This window comes from Hibiscus syriacus, unplaced genomic scaffold (assembly GCF_006381635.1).
Source record: "Hibiscus syriacus cultivar Baekdansim isolate YM2019G1 unplaced genomic scaffold, ASM638163v2 tig00008276_pilon, whole genome shotgun sequence".
Taxonomy (NCBI): domain Eukaryota; kingdom Viridiplantae; phylum Streptophyta; class Magnoliopsida; order Malvales; family Malvaceae; genus Hibiscus; species Hibiscus syriacus.
In genome coordinates, this window is record NW_024062161.1 from 128,982 (window position 1) to 144,188 (window position 15,207).

Here is a 15,207-nt window from a genome sequence, read left to right on the forward strand (position 1 = left end):
ATAAGGTGACACTGCGTGAGTGTCAAAGAGCTGTTGGTATAATTCTTTATATGTCATGGGAATGGGGTCAAACTGCTCCCTTTCCTTTTCTCTTTTTTCCTTTTCTCTTTTTGGTTCTCTCTGGTTCTGTCTAGAAGTACCGGATGGTACAGCTGCTGTGGAATTTGAACTTGAGATCGTAACCCCCTTGTTGACGTTGTAGGTGTTTACATTGTTGATCTCTCGCTCTTTGTTTTTCATGGGAGGTTTTTTACTAGAGTCTCCTCCCTCGATCTTTCCTTGCTTAATGGACAACTCGATCATTTCACCGGCTATGACTAAATCTGAGAAACTTCCTGACGTGATTGTTACCAAGTTCCCGAAGTAAGGTGCCTTCAGGGTCTGTACAAACAGCTTTCTAGTTTCTTTTTCATCCAAGGGTGGATGAACTTGCACAGATAAATCCCTTCATCTCTGTGCGTACTGTCGAAAACTCTCATTGTGTTTCTTCTCCAGGCTTTGTAACATAACCCAGTCTGGTCTCATATCGTTGATATGCTTATACTGCTCCAAGAAAGACTTGGCTAAGTCTTTCTATGTTTTGATATGAGTTCGGCTAAGCTGGTTGTACCACCGAATAGCTGAACCGGACAGGCTCTCCTGAAAGCAATGGATCAGGAGTTGGTCATTCCCCCCATATTCTGTCATCTTTCGACAGAACATAGTGATATGGGCCGAAGGGCAGCTGTTCCCGTCGAACTTCTCAAACTCAGGAACCTTAAATTTTGGTGGAAGCACCAAATCGGGAACCAAGCTTAGTTCCATTGCATCAACACCATAATAATCATGGTCTCCCTGGACCATCTTCATTTGGTCTTCTAACATCCTGATCTTTTCTTCCATCTTCTTCGCCTTATCCTCCTCGTCAAAATCCGGGATAGGGCAATCGTCCAGATGACTGTCAGGCTTTGTCGCAGAAGTTTGTAAATTTTCTGCTGATACAGCTTTCTCTCTAGCGGCAGATGAGTCACCTTGCAGTCCGGGTAAGGTCCCGGATGAGGCAACCACTTGTGGGGTCGGTGGTATGGTTATCCCCTCAGATGCAGCTTCTCCGGATGCACTTGTTTGTTGTTGTAAACCAGATAACTTAGCCACGATCTGGTCGACTAGGGACTCCGTGCTTTTCTTTATGGACTCCATGGTACGTTGACTATTCTGAGCCATCTTGTCCTCCAATTCCTTTTGAAGTCTTGCCATGTTCTCCTCGAGTTTTTCCATTCTGACATCCATTTGTTTTTTCTTTGCACGAGTGTTGTGAGGGTGATGCGTATCTATTGCTTGCGGTGGTAAGCTTGGTGTCTGAGACATGTTCTGTTAGTTAATACGAATGTAAAAACATGGGGAATAAAAAATAAAACACATGAAATATAAAAATGCAAAATATGCAATGTATGATGTATGCAATTTGGAGGCATTGATCTAGAAAAGTGTTCATTATTATAAATAATCCTTATTCAGACAAAAATGTTTTATCTTTTTAGAGACATAAAAACAAATTAAAGGTACATTCGGACTAAATCCTCTAGACCCCGAACAGCTTTCAGTAGGTTGACAAGTCTTCTGTCTTCATCTGTCACTGGTTGAATGCCTTGTCGAACCACTCCAGCTTCCCTTGCTAGGCCAAGATGACGGGCTACTTTTTGCACTTGATCCAGGAAATCTAGGATGGTTGCATCTCGGGCCCTCACCCTTCGCTGTGCTTGTTCCCAACGAAAACGCCATTGTAATCCTCCGTCGAAGGGCACCATCTGAAGCTCGTTTGCTTGCCTCTTTAACCCATCTACAATAGCTTCTAACTCAGCTATCGTCTTGCCATCTTTTTCATGCTGTTTTTCTAAGTCAGCTACCCGAACTCTCAAGCGTTGGTTCTGATATTGACTATCTGCCAATCGTCTTTGGGCAGTGTTCGTTTGTTCTTTCCAAGCTCTCTCATCAGGCCCCTCGAACTTTCTTTTCAGGCTATGAGTTTCGTCTTTCCAGTATTCAGAGGCTACCTTCAACTTGGAGTTATCCTTGACCTTATCCTGATACCCCTTTCTCAAGTCTTCGAGCTCAAAACAGTCTCCTTTATGTTCCCTTTCCAGTTTATCTGCTCGATCTTTCTGAGAGTCGGCATCTAACTTCCACTGATAGCGCTCGGCTTCAAGTTCCCTTATATTATGCTTTAGCTCATTATTCACAGCTTCAAACTCGGTCTTAGCTATCTCGAGCTCAGAAGGGACAGGCCTGAGATGTTCTTCCATGATACGGGTGTCCTCACAGTCTGGCACCGGAATATTGTCATTTTTCCTCGACCTTCGCCACTCCACATAATCAGGAGTAAGCATGCTTCTGGCAGCTACAACATCCATCCGGAATACTTTCCTCAATGAATCGGATGCTTCTTTGATCATCTTCTTATAGCTGTCACCGTGATACTCAAACTCTGACCTAGCTAATCTGCATGTCGCTGGGACAAACTGACGTGCCCCATATTGTCTAAGTGCTAATAACGGAGTATACCCGACTGCTCCCCAAAGTCCAAGTAAGGTCACAGTGTCGGAGTCACCACATCGGAAAAAAACATCACTGAGGAATAACCAGGGGGCTCTCCAGACAATATCCCGGTCCTGAAGATGTGTAAAGACCTTCATCCATTTTTCCTTTGAAGCGCCTTCATGCCATTTCAAGGTGATGAATTCACCTAGAGGTGAATATGTGGTGCTGAAACGGCGGTAGGCAACCCCGTTAGTCTTCCAGAAGTGGCTGTGAATCCAGACCTGAAGGAGCTGAATACACCCGGTGAATCTTCCTCCGCCAGTTCTTCGGCAATGGTTGAGAGATCGAAAGGTCTCGGCCAAGATGGCTGGTGATGGGTTAACTCGTTTCGAGAGTTGCTCAAACAGTTGTACCACGGCAGCGTCAATGCACCCCAGAGCCCTCGGAAAGATAATCAAACCATACAGCCCTAGTGCAAAAAGGTCTATAGTCTTCCACTCATCAGGGTGGTTTTTCATTAGTTGCTTTATATGGATCCACTCGATTCCTTCCCCGCTACCTTTGTGCCAGAGTCGATCAGTCACCCACTTTTCATCCAGCCCTGCAATCCTGGCCAGTCTGCTTTTGAAAGGCTGACTCTTGATATGTTTGATATATGCCCTCTCTAGTTTGATGCTTTCGCAGTGCAGTAGAGTAGTATACTCTTCGATAGTAGGCACCATATCTTCCCGGTTAAAGGTGAAGCAACTATACCCTGGGTTCCAGAATTGAATTAATGCTCGGAGTAGGGGCTCATCAGTCTTGACATGGAGCAAGAGGGCGATATCACCATATCGTTGGCTGAACTTCTGCTTTCTATCATTCTTCCAACTGTCCCAAATGTTTCGCAGCTCTTGGACATCATTCTGTTTCAGGCTGACAGCGGCGTAACTAACCAGCTCTGACACATAGTTCCCCTGAAGATTGTCTCCCTTCTCTTTCTGAGTCTTCTCGGACCATAGTTGTGCTTCAGCGTTTTCAATCTCTTGTATTACAACACCTTTGTCCATTAATTCGAATTATTTTGTGTATAACAAACGCTTTTTAGGGATCAATAGCCTCTTGTAATGATGCAAATGCTAGAAAACAAACACAAAGGCAAAAACGATAGTAAAAATACAAATAAAAAAAATGACGGAAAGAAAAAACACAAAAAAAACATGGTTATGGTAAAACATCCTAGGTTTTGGAACGTGGTTTCGGGGTAGGCTCTAATTCTTCATGGTCTCCTGGTTTAGGTTTTAAAAACGGTACCCGAGTTCTCATTGCCGGTGCCCCCTTGGGCTTGCCAGACCCTTAGTCCTAAACCCATCACAGACTTGTGTGGACTAAGTTAAACTCGAGAGGATACATTCCCTTATGCCCGCACGGTGAATAAATTCACACGAAGACATAAGGTATATGAATCCCGAAGGCTACTTGCTAGGCCCGCACGGTGAATAAATTTACACGAAGGCGTCGTTTTCACCCCCACTTAAAGGGTTCGGAGCTCGGGTATAGAGCCTTTGGATGAAAAAGTTTGGAAAGCTGAAATCATTAGAAAACGGTCAGTCCAACTATTTACTCGAAAAAATATAACCAAAAGTAAGTAATAAGGATCGAAATGTTACCTTAAAATTCAAACTTACCCTTTCCATTAAAAAGACAACTGGAAATTACCTTAGCCTGACTCACTTACCTGTGTCCCCAGCGGAGTCGCCAAGCTGTCGCAACCGTCTTTCGGTTGGGCCCCGGGATTGGGCTTCGACTTGAATGAATTGGGTTAGAGTTGCCACCGATCATTTATTTTATGAAAAATGGGTTGATCGGATACCTTATTTCTTACCTGATCTGCGTCTTACCAAAGATGTGTCGGGTTCGGGAGTCGGTTACGGTCAAGGAAGGGTTAGCACCCTTGAACCGCCCTTTCGGTACTACGTAATTTCCAGTTATCTTTAATTAAGAAAATTGAAAGTTTAATTTAAAAGGTAAAATAACGATCCAAAATTACTTACCTCCGATTGATTGAAATGTATTCTTTAAAAGTCAAAATATGTGTCAGAAGAAATTAATAAGTAATAAAGAAAGTAAAACGAATGAACGAAGGAAAATAATTATACTGATATATACATAGTAAACAACTAAATATGAATAAGATGATAACGTAAATAAATAAATAAATGAAACAAACAAAAGGAGAATAGAAAGATAAAAATGGAGAATAAAAATAAAAGAAATTAGATAAATAAATAAATATGTATATGTAATAATAATAAAATAAAATAAGTAATATAAAATAAAAAAACGAAAGTAAGAAACAAATATACATATAGGAAATAAAATGGGAAATATAAACAAATATATAAATATGTATGTATAATAATGATAATGATAAAAAATATATAATAATAGTAATAAAACGTAATATAAAACAAAATAGGAAAAATAAATAATTAGAACTTTAAAAATTAGGACAAATTGAATTTTACAGGGGCCAAATTGAGAACAAGACAAACTGCGCGGCCAAATTAAAAGAAAATCGAAGTTTAAGGGTCGATTTTGGGGGTAAACTACAAGCCTTTGAACACCGAGGGACCAAAATGGAAGGTTTTAAAACAAGAAGGACCAAAAGAACGGTTTATCCCAATTATAACAAAAACACGCGGATCCTATTAGGCGGGTCGGGTCGACACGCGGACCCTGAGCGGGTATATGGGTCGCGTATAAAGGCCACTTTACTGTTTTAATTTCTCATTTTCTCTTCCAAAAAAACGGAGCCCTCCCCCTTTGACTTAAACTCTCTCAAGTGTTCCTAAGAGTTCAAGAACACGGCCGTGGGTTGGGGCAAACCCAGAAACCGGCCACCGTGAGCCACCTCGCCGCCGCCGTTCATCGGTGGCAAAACTTGTTTTTTTTTTGTTTTTCAAAGATCTTTTCCTCTAGTTTTCCAAAAATCCGAATAGTTCTTTTAGATCGGGCCTCGGAGTTACTAGATCTAACAAGATAGATCAAAAATAAAAAACCTCTCGTTCATCGGCCAAAAATGATTCTATTTGGTGTCTTTCGGATCAAAACAACGAAACCAAGCAACAAGAACCACATGCAAGCCAAGAACACAACGAATCGAAGGTAAAAGAAAAAAAAAAAAACAAATACCTTTATTTCTTTTGAAATTCGTACAAGAGTGCTTTGAAATAGCTATCTATTTGTTTCGTATCTTTCTGGTATTTGTGCCTAACACTGGTGTGTAATCCTGTGTAATCTGTCCCCTCTATATTGTGTGATTACATTGAATATTTATAGTCTAATATTTGGAGTGTTTGAGTCCTATAAAAAATCTAACTCCGTTATTTGTTGGTGGTGTCTTGCGAGACCCTTGCGCCGGAGGAAACGGGGTCGGTGGCGTGGGAGAAACGTGCAAGCTGAGAGGTCCTCGGGTAAGCGACGTCGCTTGGAATGCTAGGGTTCTGAAAACCCTAGCTCACTGTATGTTTGGGGTTCTATTATTGGGCCTGTACCATTTAAATAATAAAATTAGTAATTATATATATATAATTGTATAATATAATAATATTAATACAAAAGTCAAAATTGAGTGTCTTCACCTATATATCAAAAGCAATGAGAAACCCAATGAAGAAACAACAAAATGAGGAGGAGGAAGGCTGATTTGGGTTGTTGAGCTTATCGTTTCTTTCTTTGATTCTTTCATCATCTTCTCCCTTCTCACCTTTCAATTCACCATGGCCGTTCAAGCTCAATACGCTTCAAATGTCTTTCTTTTAAACAGGTTTGTCTTCTTCTTTTTTTTCGTTCTTTGCCTTTGCTTCCCTGTTCTGTTCATCTTGGTTTTCATCTATTTATGTATTGTTCTTGTTGGGATGTATTTTTCAGAAGTGGGCAAGATGAGTTTTCACTGCATCAGCAAGGAGGAGTTTGTATTGATCAATCCCATATGTTCTTCAACAATGGAAGCGATAACAATCCAAGGAAAAGACGAAGAGAAGTGGAAGCGGCGGCAATCAATTCATTTTCTTTGCAAACGCAACCGCCTCAATTGATAGACATTTCTCAACTCCAAAGACCCAATGGAGTCTCCACTGGACTCCGCTTATCTTTTGGCGATCAACAGCAACATTTACAGGAAAATCGAAATCAAAGTTATGAATACCAACATCAAAATCTTGTTCCAAACTCCTCTGCTTTTTGGTCTATAATATCTGATGATTTGGGTACCCAAATCAAACGCCAGAGAGAAGAATTGGATCAATTCCTTCAGGCTAAGGTACCCCAGATTTTTCTTTCTTGAATTGGGTTTTGGTCAATTTTTTGCTTGAGGAGAAATTGTGACTTTTTTTATTTGGTGTTAAAGGGGGAGGCATTGCGGCGTACGTTATTGGAGAAAAGGCATAGGCACTACCGAGCGCTACTAGGGGCAGCGGAGGAATCGGTGGTGAGGAGGTTGAGGGATAAAGAAGCGGAAGTGGAGAAAGCAAAGCATCGGAACGCAGTGTTGGAGGCACGCGTAGCGCAACTTAACGTGGAGGCGCAGGTTTGGCAAGAAAAAGCCAGGACGCAGGAGGCGACGGCGGCTTCGTTACAAGCACAGCTCCAACAGGCAATAATGAGCGGAGGGGCTGCGGCGGTGCAGGATAGCAGGAGAGGGGAGGAGTGCGGTGAGGGAGCAGAGGACGCCGAGTCGGCTTACGTAGACCCGGAGCGGGTGGTGGTGGCTTCGGGACCGGGTTGCAAGGTGTGTCGGAAACGTTTGGCGGCCATGGTGCTGCTGCCGTGTCGGCATCTTTGTTTGTGTACAGAGTGTGATCGAGTGGCGCAAGCCTGCCCGATTTGCCTCATCGTCAGGAACTCTAGCGTGGAGGCCTTTCTTAATTGATTTTTTTATTATTAAAAAACAATTAAAACAACGAAAAGCAAAGAAAATCAAATATAAAGTTTGATTATAAATAAATTTTATATTTTCTCAACTTTTTATTCTGGTTCTGATTTTCGGATATTTACCCATGAAGGTAGAACCCGGAAATTTACAAGTAAAAGTAAAAAAAAAATCCATTTTATGATTTAAATAGATATTTCATGTTTTAAAATGAAATTGATTTAAACTTTCATTTTATTTATTAATTAAATATATTTTATCATATTATTAACTTAATGCTATATAAACATAAAATTTTATCATTATCTATTTTAAGAAATATTTAAAACTAATAATATCAACATTTATTTTAAGAAGAACTTTATAAGTTATAAAAATGAATAATAAATTACTTTATTTTGATAAAATCTATGTTAGATGTGTTGTGATGCCATAGTTTTATCTCTTGTTTCATTTATCTTTCATACAAGTAAATTTTAGTTTAAAAAATCAATTACAGAAAACACAAATAGATAAAGTAATTAAATTAATTCGACATAACATTAGTTGTAAACCCAAGTCACTCATTTTGTATAATTATTTTAAATTATATTACAAAAATAATTTATTTTCTGAACATTTTGATGGTTCTTATATATATATATAATATCATTTTTACACAAATAATTATTTCATAACATTAACATTTATGTGTTATTTTAAAAAAACAGTATAAGATTTTCATGTACTTAAGGTTTATGTTCGAGTTTGAGATTCAATCGAGTTAAGTTTAAGGTTTTTTTATTTCAAACTTGTTATTCATGGTTTCGACTTCGAGTGGAGCTTAAAAATTTCATATTCACGAATTTTCGAATCGAGCTCAACAATACTCAAACTCGACTTGGCTCATTTACAACCCTAAACTCCCTCCTTTCTTTTGTGTCATACTAATCGTTACTAGTAGAATGAGTTTGGTGTCACTAATGGTTGTACCTTCTCCGGATTCATTCTAAAAATTTTATTTTCATCATCAAGTTTTTACTTATCGAGACATCCAAAGTTCTTGAAAAATCTTTTAAGATTTGTATTTTATGATATTACAATCTCTTGATATTATCGCTATCAATTTCATCATTAAATCCATTATAGACAATCAAGTCCATTCATTTTGTTAACATATAGATAATCATTACACTAGCATTAAAGACACGTAAATTATCATGCAAAACGAAGAGGAGATGTCTCTCTCATTCTAGATATATTGTTCATTATCTTCTTCAACATGTTTATTTTTCTTTTATATCTATAAAATTATCATACGCGACTCTTCATTTAAATAAGAAGAAATGAAACGTTTAAAAGCGTTACAGTCGTATTATTTTCATCAAGACTAATTAATCGGACAGTTACTCAAAATCACAAGTAATTTGTAGGTCAAATGGTAGTTTGCATGGCAATGAGATTAAACAGACATCACGTGAAACTCAAAGGTGTCGGCAAACGAAGACACGGTCCATTTTCCCATGCGTTGTTATAAAGAGGAACATGGTCCTCATTGAACCACCACGACCCTGCAAAATGGTAAAGACGTGATAAATACAAGCCTATGATCAGGGATGGATTAAAGTGGCGGGTTATGGTAGTCATTTTCATAAAATTTCAAATTAGTATATATTTTAAGTATATTATTTATATTTTCAATTGACAATATGTTTTCGTCCCTTCTAAAATTTTAAAATTTCACCCCTAACATAAGATTTCGTGTATGTGCTACCTAGGACGCTGCTTAATTTTTTTGATGAAATATATGTAACCCATGAAAACCTCAATCAATAATTGAATTTGAAGTGGAAAGCAGGCAATTGTCCCTTCTGCTGGCTCGTTTTGATGGTTATACATGATACATACGAAATGTCATGTTTTGATGGATGCATGCATTTCTTTGTCTATTTCGTTTTCATTGATAATATGATGCACAACGGGATGGCAGTTCGACAGATCCATCCCTGCTGCATACTTTTTTATGTACGGATTATGGTTTTCTACTTCAGTTTCGTAAGATGTGGGAACTGGGAAACCTTGGTTTACGGTTTGAATGGGTAGCCCATAGGTACCTTTGGGCCGAAAGCCAGTCTATTGAAATGGATTTGCTTTGCTTTATCGGGCATGGCTGAGCAATTGATTAACCAATTTAAGTATTGTAGATGTAATTAAATTGGTTTTGGGGTTTAGGGTTTAGATGTAATCAAGATAATTTTTTTTTTTGAAAAAATATTCTTTGTTTTTTATTTATCTAATTAACTTAAATAACTACTTCACACAATATACATCAACCATTGTTATTAGAATAATTAATTTAATCTAATCCAACACCATCGAAAAGATCAATTAAATCAATTTACACGTACTTTTACTCACCTCAATTACTACATAATTTAAGAAGCATTATATTTGAAAAATGGGTATTGATCCAAAGAATCGAAGAAATAGGTTTCGAGTAGGGCTGTAACTTGCGGAGTGAAATTCGAGCCGTGTCGAACTCGACTCGAGTAAAAAAAAAAATTGTGTTTAACTCGACTCGAAAACTCACGAGCTTAAATTCGTCATACTCGATTTGAACTCGAAATAAAAAACTAAAGCTCGACTTGTACGCGAAAAAACTTGAACTCAGAATATTCTAAGACTTAACTTGATTAAAGTTCAAACTCAAGCTCAAACCTCTAAGTACATAAAAGTCTTACATTATATTTTTTTAAAAAACATATAAATTTTAATATTAATAAAAAATTAATTTAAAATCTTAAAATTTAATATATTATTATTTTTAGGTGCTCGTTAGTTTTTCGAGTATGATATTAAATAGCTCGTTTTCGCTCGTTAAAAATTTCAAGTCGAGTTTAAGCTTGAATTGAATATATTTAATTCAAAAATTTATCAAATTTTAATCAAATTATTTTCAAATAACTCGTATCTTCTTATTTAGAGCCCTCCCGATTAACATCAAACTTAATCAAAATCTAATCCAAAAGAAAAGTAAGTTGTCTCTTTATTTTTGTCCCGTTGTGATGGTTTTATCGGAGAAAAAAAAGCAAAAGCCGAGGGCATATGCATCGAAGTCCAACAAAATATTTGGAATAATTAAAGTTTGTTTTATTGATCTATAGTGATTAAAAGTTTATATTTGTATTAAATATTTTTAATTATTTGAGAATAAAAAATTAAACATCCTTATAATATTTGATACTCGAATATAAAACTTACAAAAATAATAATCATCGCTTTAAATATTAAAATAAATTGACTCGTGTAGAATAATCAAAGTCTAATTAAAAATAAACAAAGATTTTTTTTATATATTATATAGTTTCATTAAAAGACTGGCCAGCAAATTTAAATATAGCAAGAAAACAAAAGGGAAAAGGTTGCCTGCGATGCCACCTTAAAGCCTACAAAATAAATAAATAGAGAAGAATATGTTGTTGAAGACACTTAAATTCGTCCCTCATAATACATACATATATATAATATTATATTATGTTATAAGTTATAATATATACATAGTTTATTTATATTTTTTTCTTTCTTTCTCTTCTCTCCTTTTACAGGGCCCAACAGTGGACCAAACCCAAGTGACCCGGACCCAACTGATGCTTCCAGAACCCTAGCAAGCATTTCATCTCGCGCCGTAACTCCCTTGGTCAGAGTTCCCTCGCGCCTCACGCACCTCCACAGCCGGTTTTCTCGGCGTCGTGATCACATGAAACACAAAAAAAACGACCTCATCAGAATCGTGGACTCTCATCTACCAACAAGTCGAGTTTCACTCAGATCAAAACACTAAAAATAGGACAATATTTTGTATTATAAATAGACGCATGTAATCAACAGTAGGGGGGGATTTTTTTTGGATACAAAAATACAAGAAGAAGGTTACTAGCAATTTTTAGCAAAAACAGGAGCTTTTTCTTTTGCAAATTTTCGAGAGAACAATAGGTAAAGTTCTTACCTTTTGGTAGTTATTTTGCATGCTCGCCCGTTTGCTTCTCTTTTTCTTTTTCTTATATACTCAAAATACGCTAAAAAACGCCGATGAACAGGGGGGTTTTCGAAGTTCTCGAACCCAGATTCATACCCTGAGGCTTTGTTTTTGAGAAAACTGTTTAGGTTTTCAAAACGAGGGCACCGAGAGCTTTAAAAAAATAAAAACTTTTTTCGATTTTGCCACCGATGACGGCGGCCGGCGAGGTGGCGCGGTGCCGGAGTCTGGGTTCACATGAACCCCACGACGGCGTGTTCATCTTTCTGGATGAACATTTGAAAGAAAGCATTGAGAGAAGGAGAGGCTCTCTCGATGGGAAGAAGAGAAATGAAACTAAAAACTTTTGATCCAGGCTTATATCAGATCCGTGTTTTTGGTAATAAAATAGGGTAAACTACTCTTTCGGTCCCTCCTTCCTTAAAGGCTCGTTATTTTGGTCCCAAATCCGATTTTAAATTCCGATTTACTTTCAAATTGGCCACTTGATTTGCTTTTCTTTTCATCCCAATCCTTATTATATGTATACATAATAAAATATATTTATCTTTTTTTTTGTGTTTTATTTATTTATGTTATATTATACCATTTTTCATTATTTCTTATATACACACGTAGATATATTATCGTTCGTACTTCTTTTTATTTTCATTTCATTTTGTATCTTTCTTTTGTTTTTTATACTAATATCTTGTTTAAACGTTATTATATATATATATATATATGTTTTGTATTTTATCTTATTATTTCCTTACTTTTGTATTACTATAATTATTTAATTTTTCTATTATTATTATATATTTTTCCCTCTCTCTCATATTTAGCTATTATATATATGGAATTAATATTGTTATATGTTCTTTATTAATTTTACCTTATACGCTACTATTTTACATTTTTTTATATACATATGTACGTTTTATTTAATTCCAATCACTTTACATTTGTATACTATTTTATTTCACTTTTATTATGTTTTATTTATTTATTTATTCCTTTCTTTCTCCGTTTTATTGGGTTTTATTTTCTTATTTCTTTATTCTTTCTTTTTTATCTTATCACATGTTGTCATACTTGTCTTCATTTTTATTTCCTTCATGTTCTATATCTCCACGACGATTATGTTACTTTTGGTGTCATCTATTGTTATTTTTGTTATTTGTTTCGTTTTCTTTATCTTTCAATTTTAATTCATTTTCATCACCTTTTCTAATATACGTTCGGCTCCTAAAAGGTTCACTTTCAAGTCAGTCAATTGTAAGTAATCGGATCGATATTTTACCTTCCAATTTAAAATTACGATTTTCTTAATTAAAGACAACTGGAAATTACACAGTACCGAAAGGGCAGTTCAAGGGTGCTAACCCTTCCTTGACTGTAACCGACTCCCGAATCCGACACATCTTTGGTAAGACGCAGATCAGGTAAGAAATAAGGTACCCGGTCAACCCATTTATTTTTAAATAAATGATCGGTGGCGACTCCCAACCCAATTATTCCAAGTCGAAACCCAATTCCGGGCCCAACCGAAAGACGGTTGCGACAGCTTGGCGACTCTGCTGGGGACACAGGTAAGTGAGTCAGGCTAAGGTAATTTCCAGTTGTCTTTTTAACGAAAAGGGTAAGTTTAAATTTTAAGGTAATATTTCGATCCTTATTACTTATTTTTGATTATATTTTTCGAGTAAATAGTTGGACTGACCGTTTTCTAATGATTTCAGCTTTCCAAACATTTTCATCTAAGGCTCTAAACCCGAGCTCCGAACCCTATTTTAAGTGGGGTGAAGCGACGCCTTCGTGTGAATTTATTCACCGTGCGGGCCTAGCAAGTAGCCTCCGGGATTCATATACCTTATGTCTTCTTGTGAATTTATTCACCGTGCGGGCATAAGGGAATGTGTCCCCTCGAGTTTAACTTAGTCCATACAAGCCTGTGATGGGTTTAGGACTAAGGGTCTGGCAAGCCCAAGGGGGCACCGACAAGGAAAACTCGGGTACCGTTTTTTAAAACCTAAACCGGGAGACCATGAAGAATTAGAGCCTACCCCGAAACCACGTTCCAAAACTTAGGATTTTTTACCCTAACCATGTTTTTGTTGCGCTTTTTTTTTCCTCCTTCCGTCATTTTTATTTGTATTCTTATTTTACTAACGTTTTTGCCTTTGTGTTTGTTTTCTAGCATTTGCATCATTACAAGAGGCTATTGATCCCTAAAAAGCGTTTGTTATACACAAAATAATTCGAATTAATGGACAAAGGTGTTGTAATACAAGAGATTGAAAACGCTGAGGCACGACTATGGTCCGAGAAGGCTCAGAAGGAGAAGGGAGACAGTCTTCAGGGAAACTATGTGTCAGAACTGGTTAGTTATGCCGCTGTCAGCCTGAAACAGAATAATGTCCAAGAGCTGCGAAACATTTGGGACAGTTGGAAGAATGACAGAAAGCAGAAGTTCAGCCAACGATATGGTGATATCGCCCTCTTGCTCCATGTCAAGACTGATGAGCCCTTGCTCCGAGCATTAATTCAATTCTGGAACCCGGGATATAGTTGTTTCACCTTTAACCAGGAAGACATGGTGCCTACTATCGAAGAGTATACTACTCTATTGCACTGCGAAAGCATCAAACTAGAGAGGGCATATATTAAACATATCAAGAGTCAGCCCTTCAAGAACGGACTGGCCAAGATTGCAGGGGTTGATGAAAAGTGGGTGACTGATCGACTCCGGCACAAAGGTAGCGGGGAAGGAATCGAGTGGATCCATATAAAGCAACTAATGAAAAACCACCCTGATGAGTGGAAGACTATAGACCTTTTTGCACTGGGTCTGTACGGTTTAATCATATTTCCGAAGGCTTTGGGGTGCATTGACGCTGCCGTGGTGGAATTATTTGAGCAACTTTTTAAACGAGTTAACCCAGCACCAGCCATCTTGGCTGAGACCTTTCGATCGCTCAACCATTGCCGAAGAACTGGCGGAGGAAGATTCACCGGGTGCATTCAGCTCCTTCAGGTCTGGATTCACAGCCACTTCTGGAAGACTGACGGGGTTGCCTCCGCCGTTTCAGCACCACCTATTCACCTCTAGGTGAATTTATTACCTTAAAATGGCATGAAGGCGCTTCAAAAGAAAAATGGATGAAGGTCTTTACGCATCTTCAAGACCGAGATATTGTCTGGAGAGCCCCTTGGTTATTCCTCAGTGATGTTCTTTTTCGGTGTGGTGACTCCGACACTGTGACCTTACTTGGACTTTGGGGAGCAGTCGGGTATGCTCCGCTATTAGCACTTAGACAGTATGGAGCACGTCAGTTTGTCCCAGCAACATGCGGTTTAGCTAGGTCAGAGTTTGAGTATCACGGCGACAGCTATAAGAAGATGATCAAAGAAGCAGCCGATTCGTGGAGGAAAGTATTCCGATGGATGTTGTAGCTGCCAGAAGCATGCTCACTCCAGATTATATGGAGTGGCGAATATTGAGAAAGAATGACAATATCCCGGTGCCAGACTGTGATGACACCCGGACCATGGAAGAACATCTCAGGCATGTCCCTTCTGAACTCGAGATAGCCAAGACCGAGTTTGAAGCCGTGAATAATGAGCTGAAGCAAAGAATAAAGGAACTTGAAGCTGAACGTTATCAGTGGAAGCTTGATGCTGACTCTCAGAAAGATCGGGCAGAAAAACTAGAAAAAGAACAAAAAAGAGTCCGTTTTGAGCTCGAAGACTTGAGAAAGGGGTATCAAGATAAGGTCAAGGA

General features: G+C 37.9%; 1 protein-coding gene across 1 annotated transcript; it reads left to right on the plus strand.

Annotated features, from left to right (window-relative positions):
• Positions 1–6,219: 6,219 nt before the first annotated feature.
• LOC120202191 (E3 ubiquitin-protein ligase BOI-like) lies at positions 6,220–7,476 on the plus strand. Its single transcript, XM_039202660.1, has 3 exons — positions 6,220–6,325; positions 6,430–6,820; positions 6,908–7,476. Exons 1-3 carry the CDS (start codon positions 6,279–6,281, stop codon positions 7,427–7,429), a joined length of 960 nt encoding a protein of 319 aa, XP_039058591.1. The 5' UTR covers positions 6,220–6,278; the 3' UTR covers positions 7,430–7,476.
• The last annotated feature ends 7,731 nt before the right edge of the window (positions 7,477–15,207 follow it).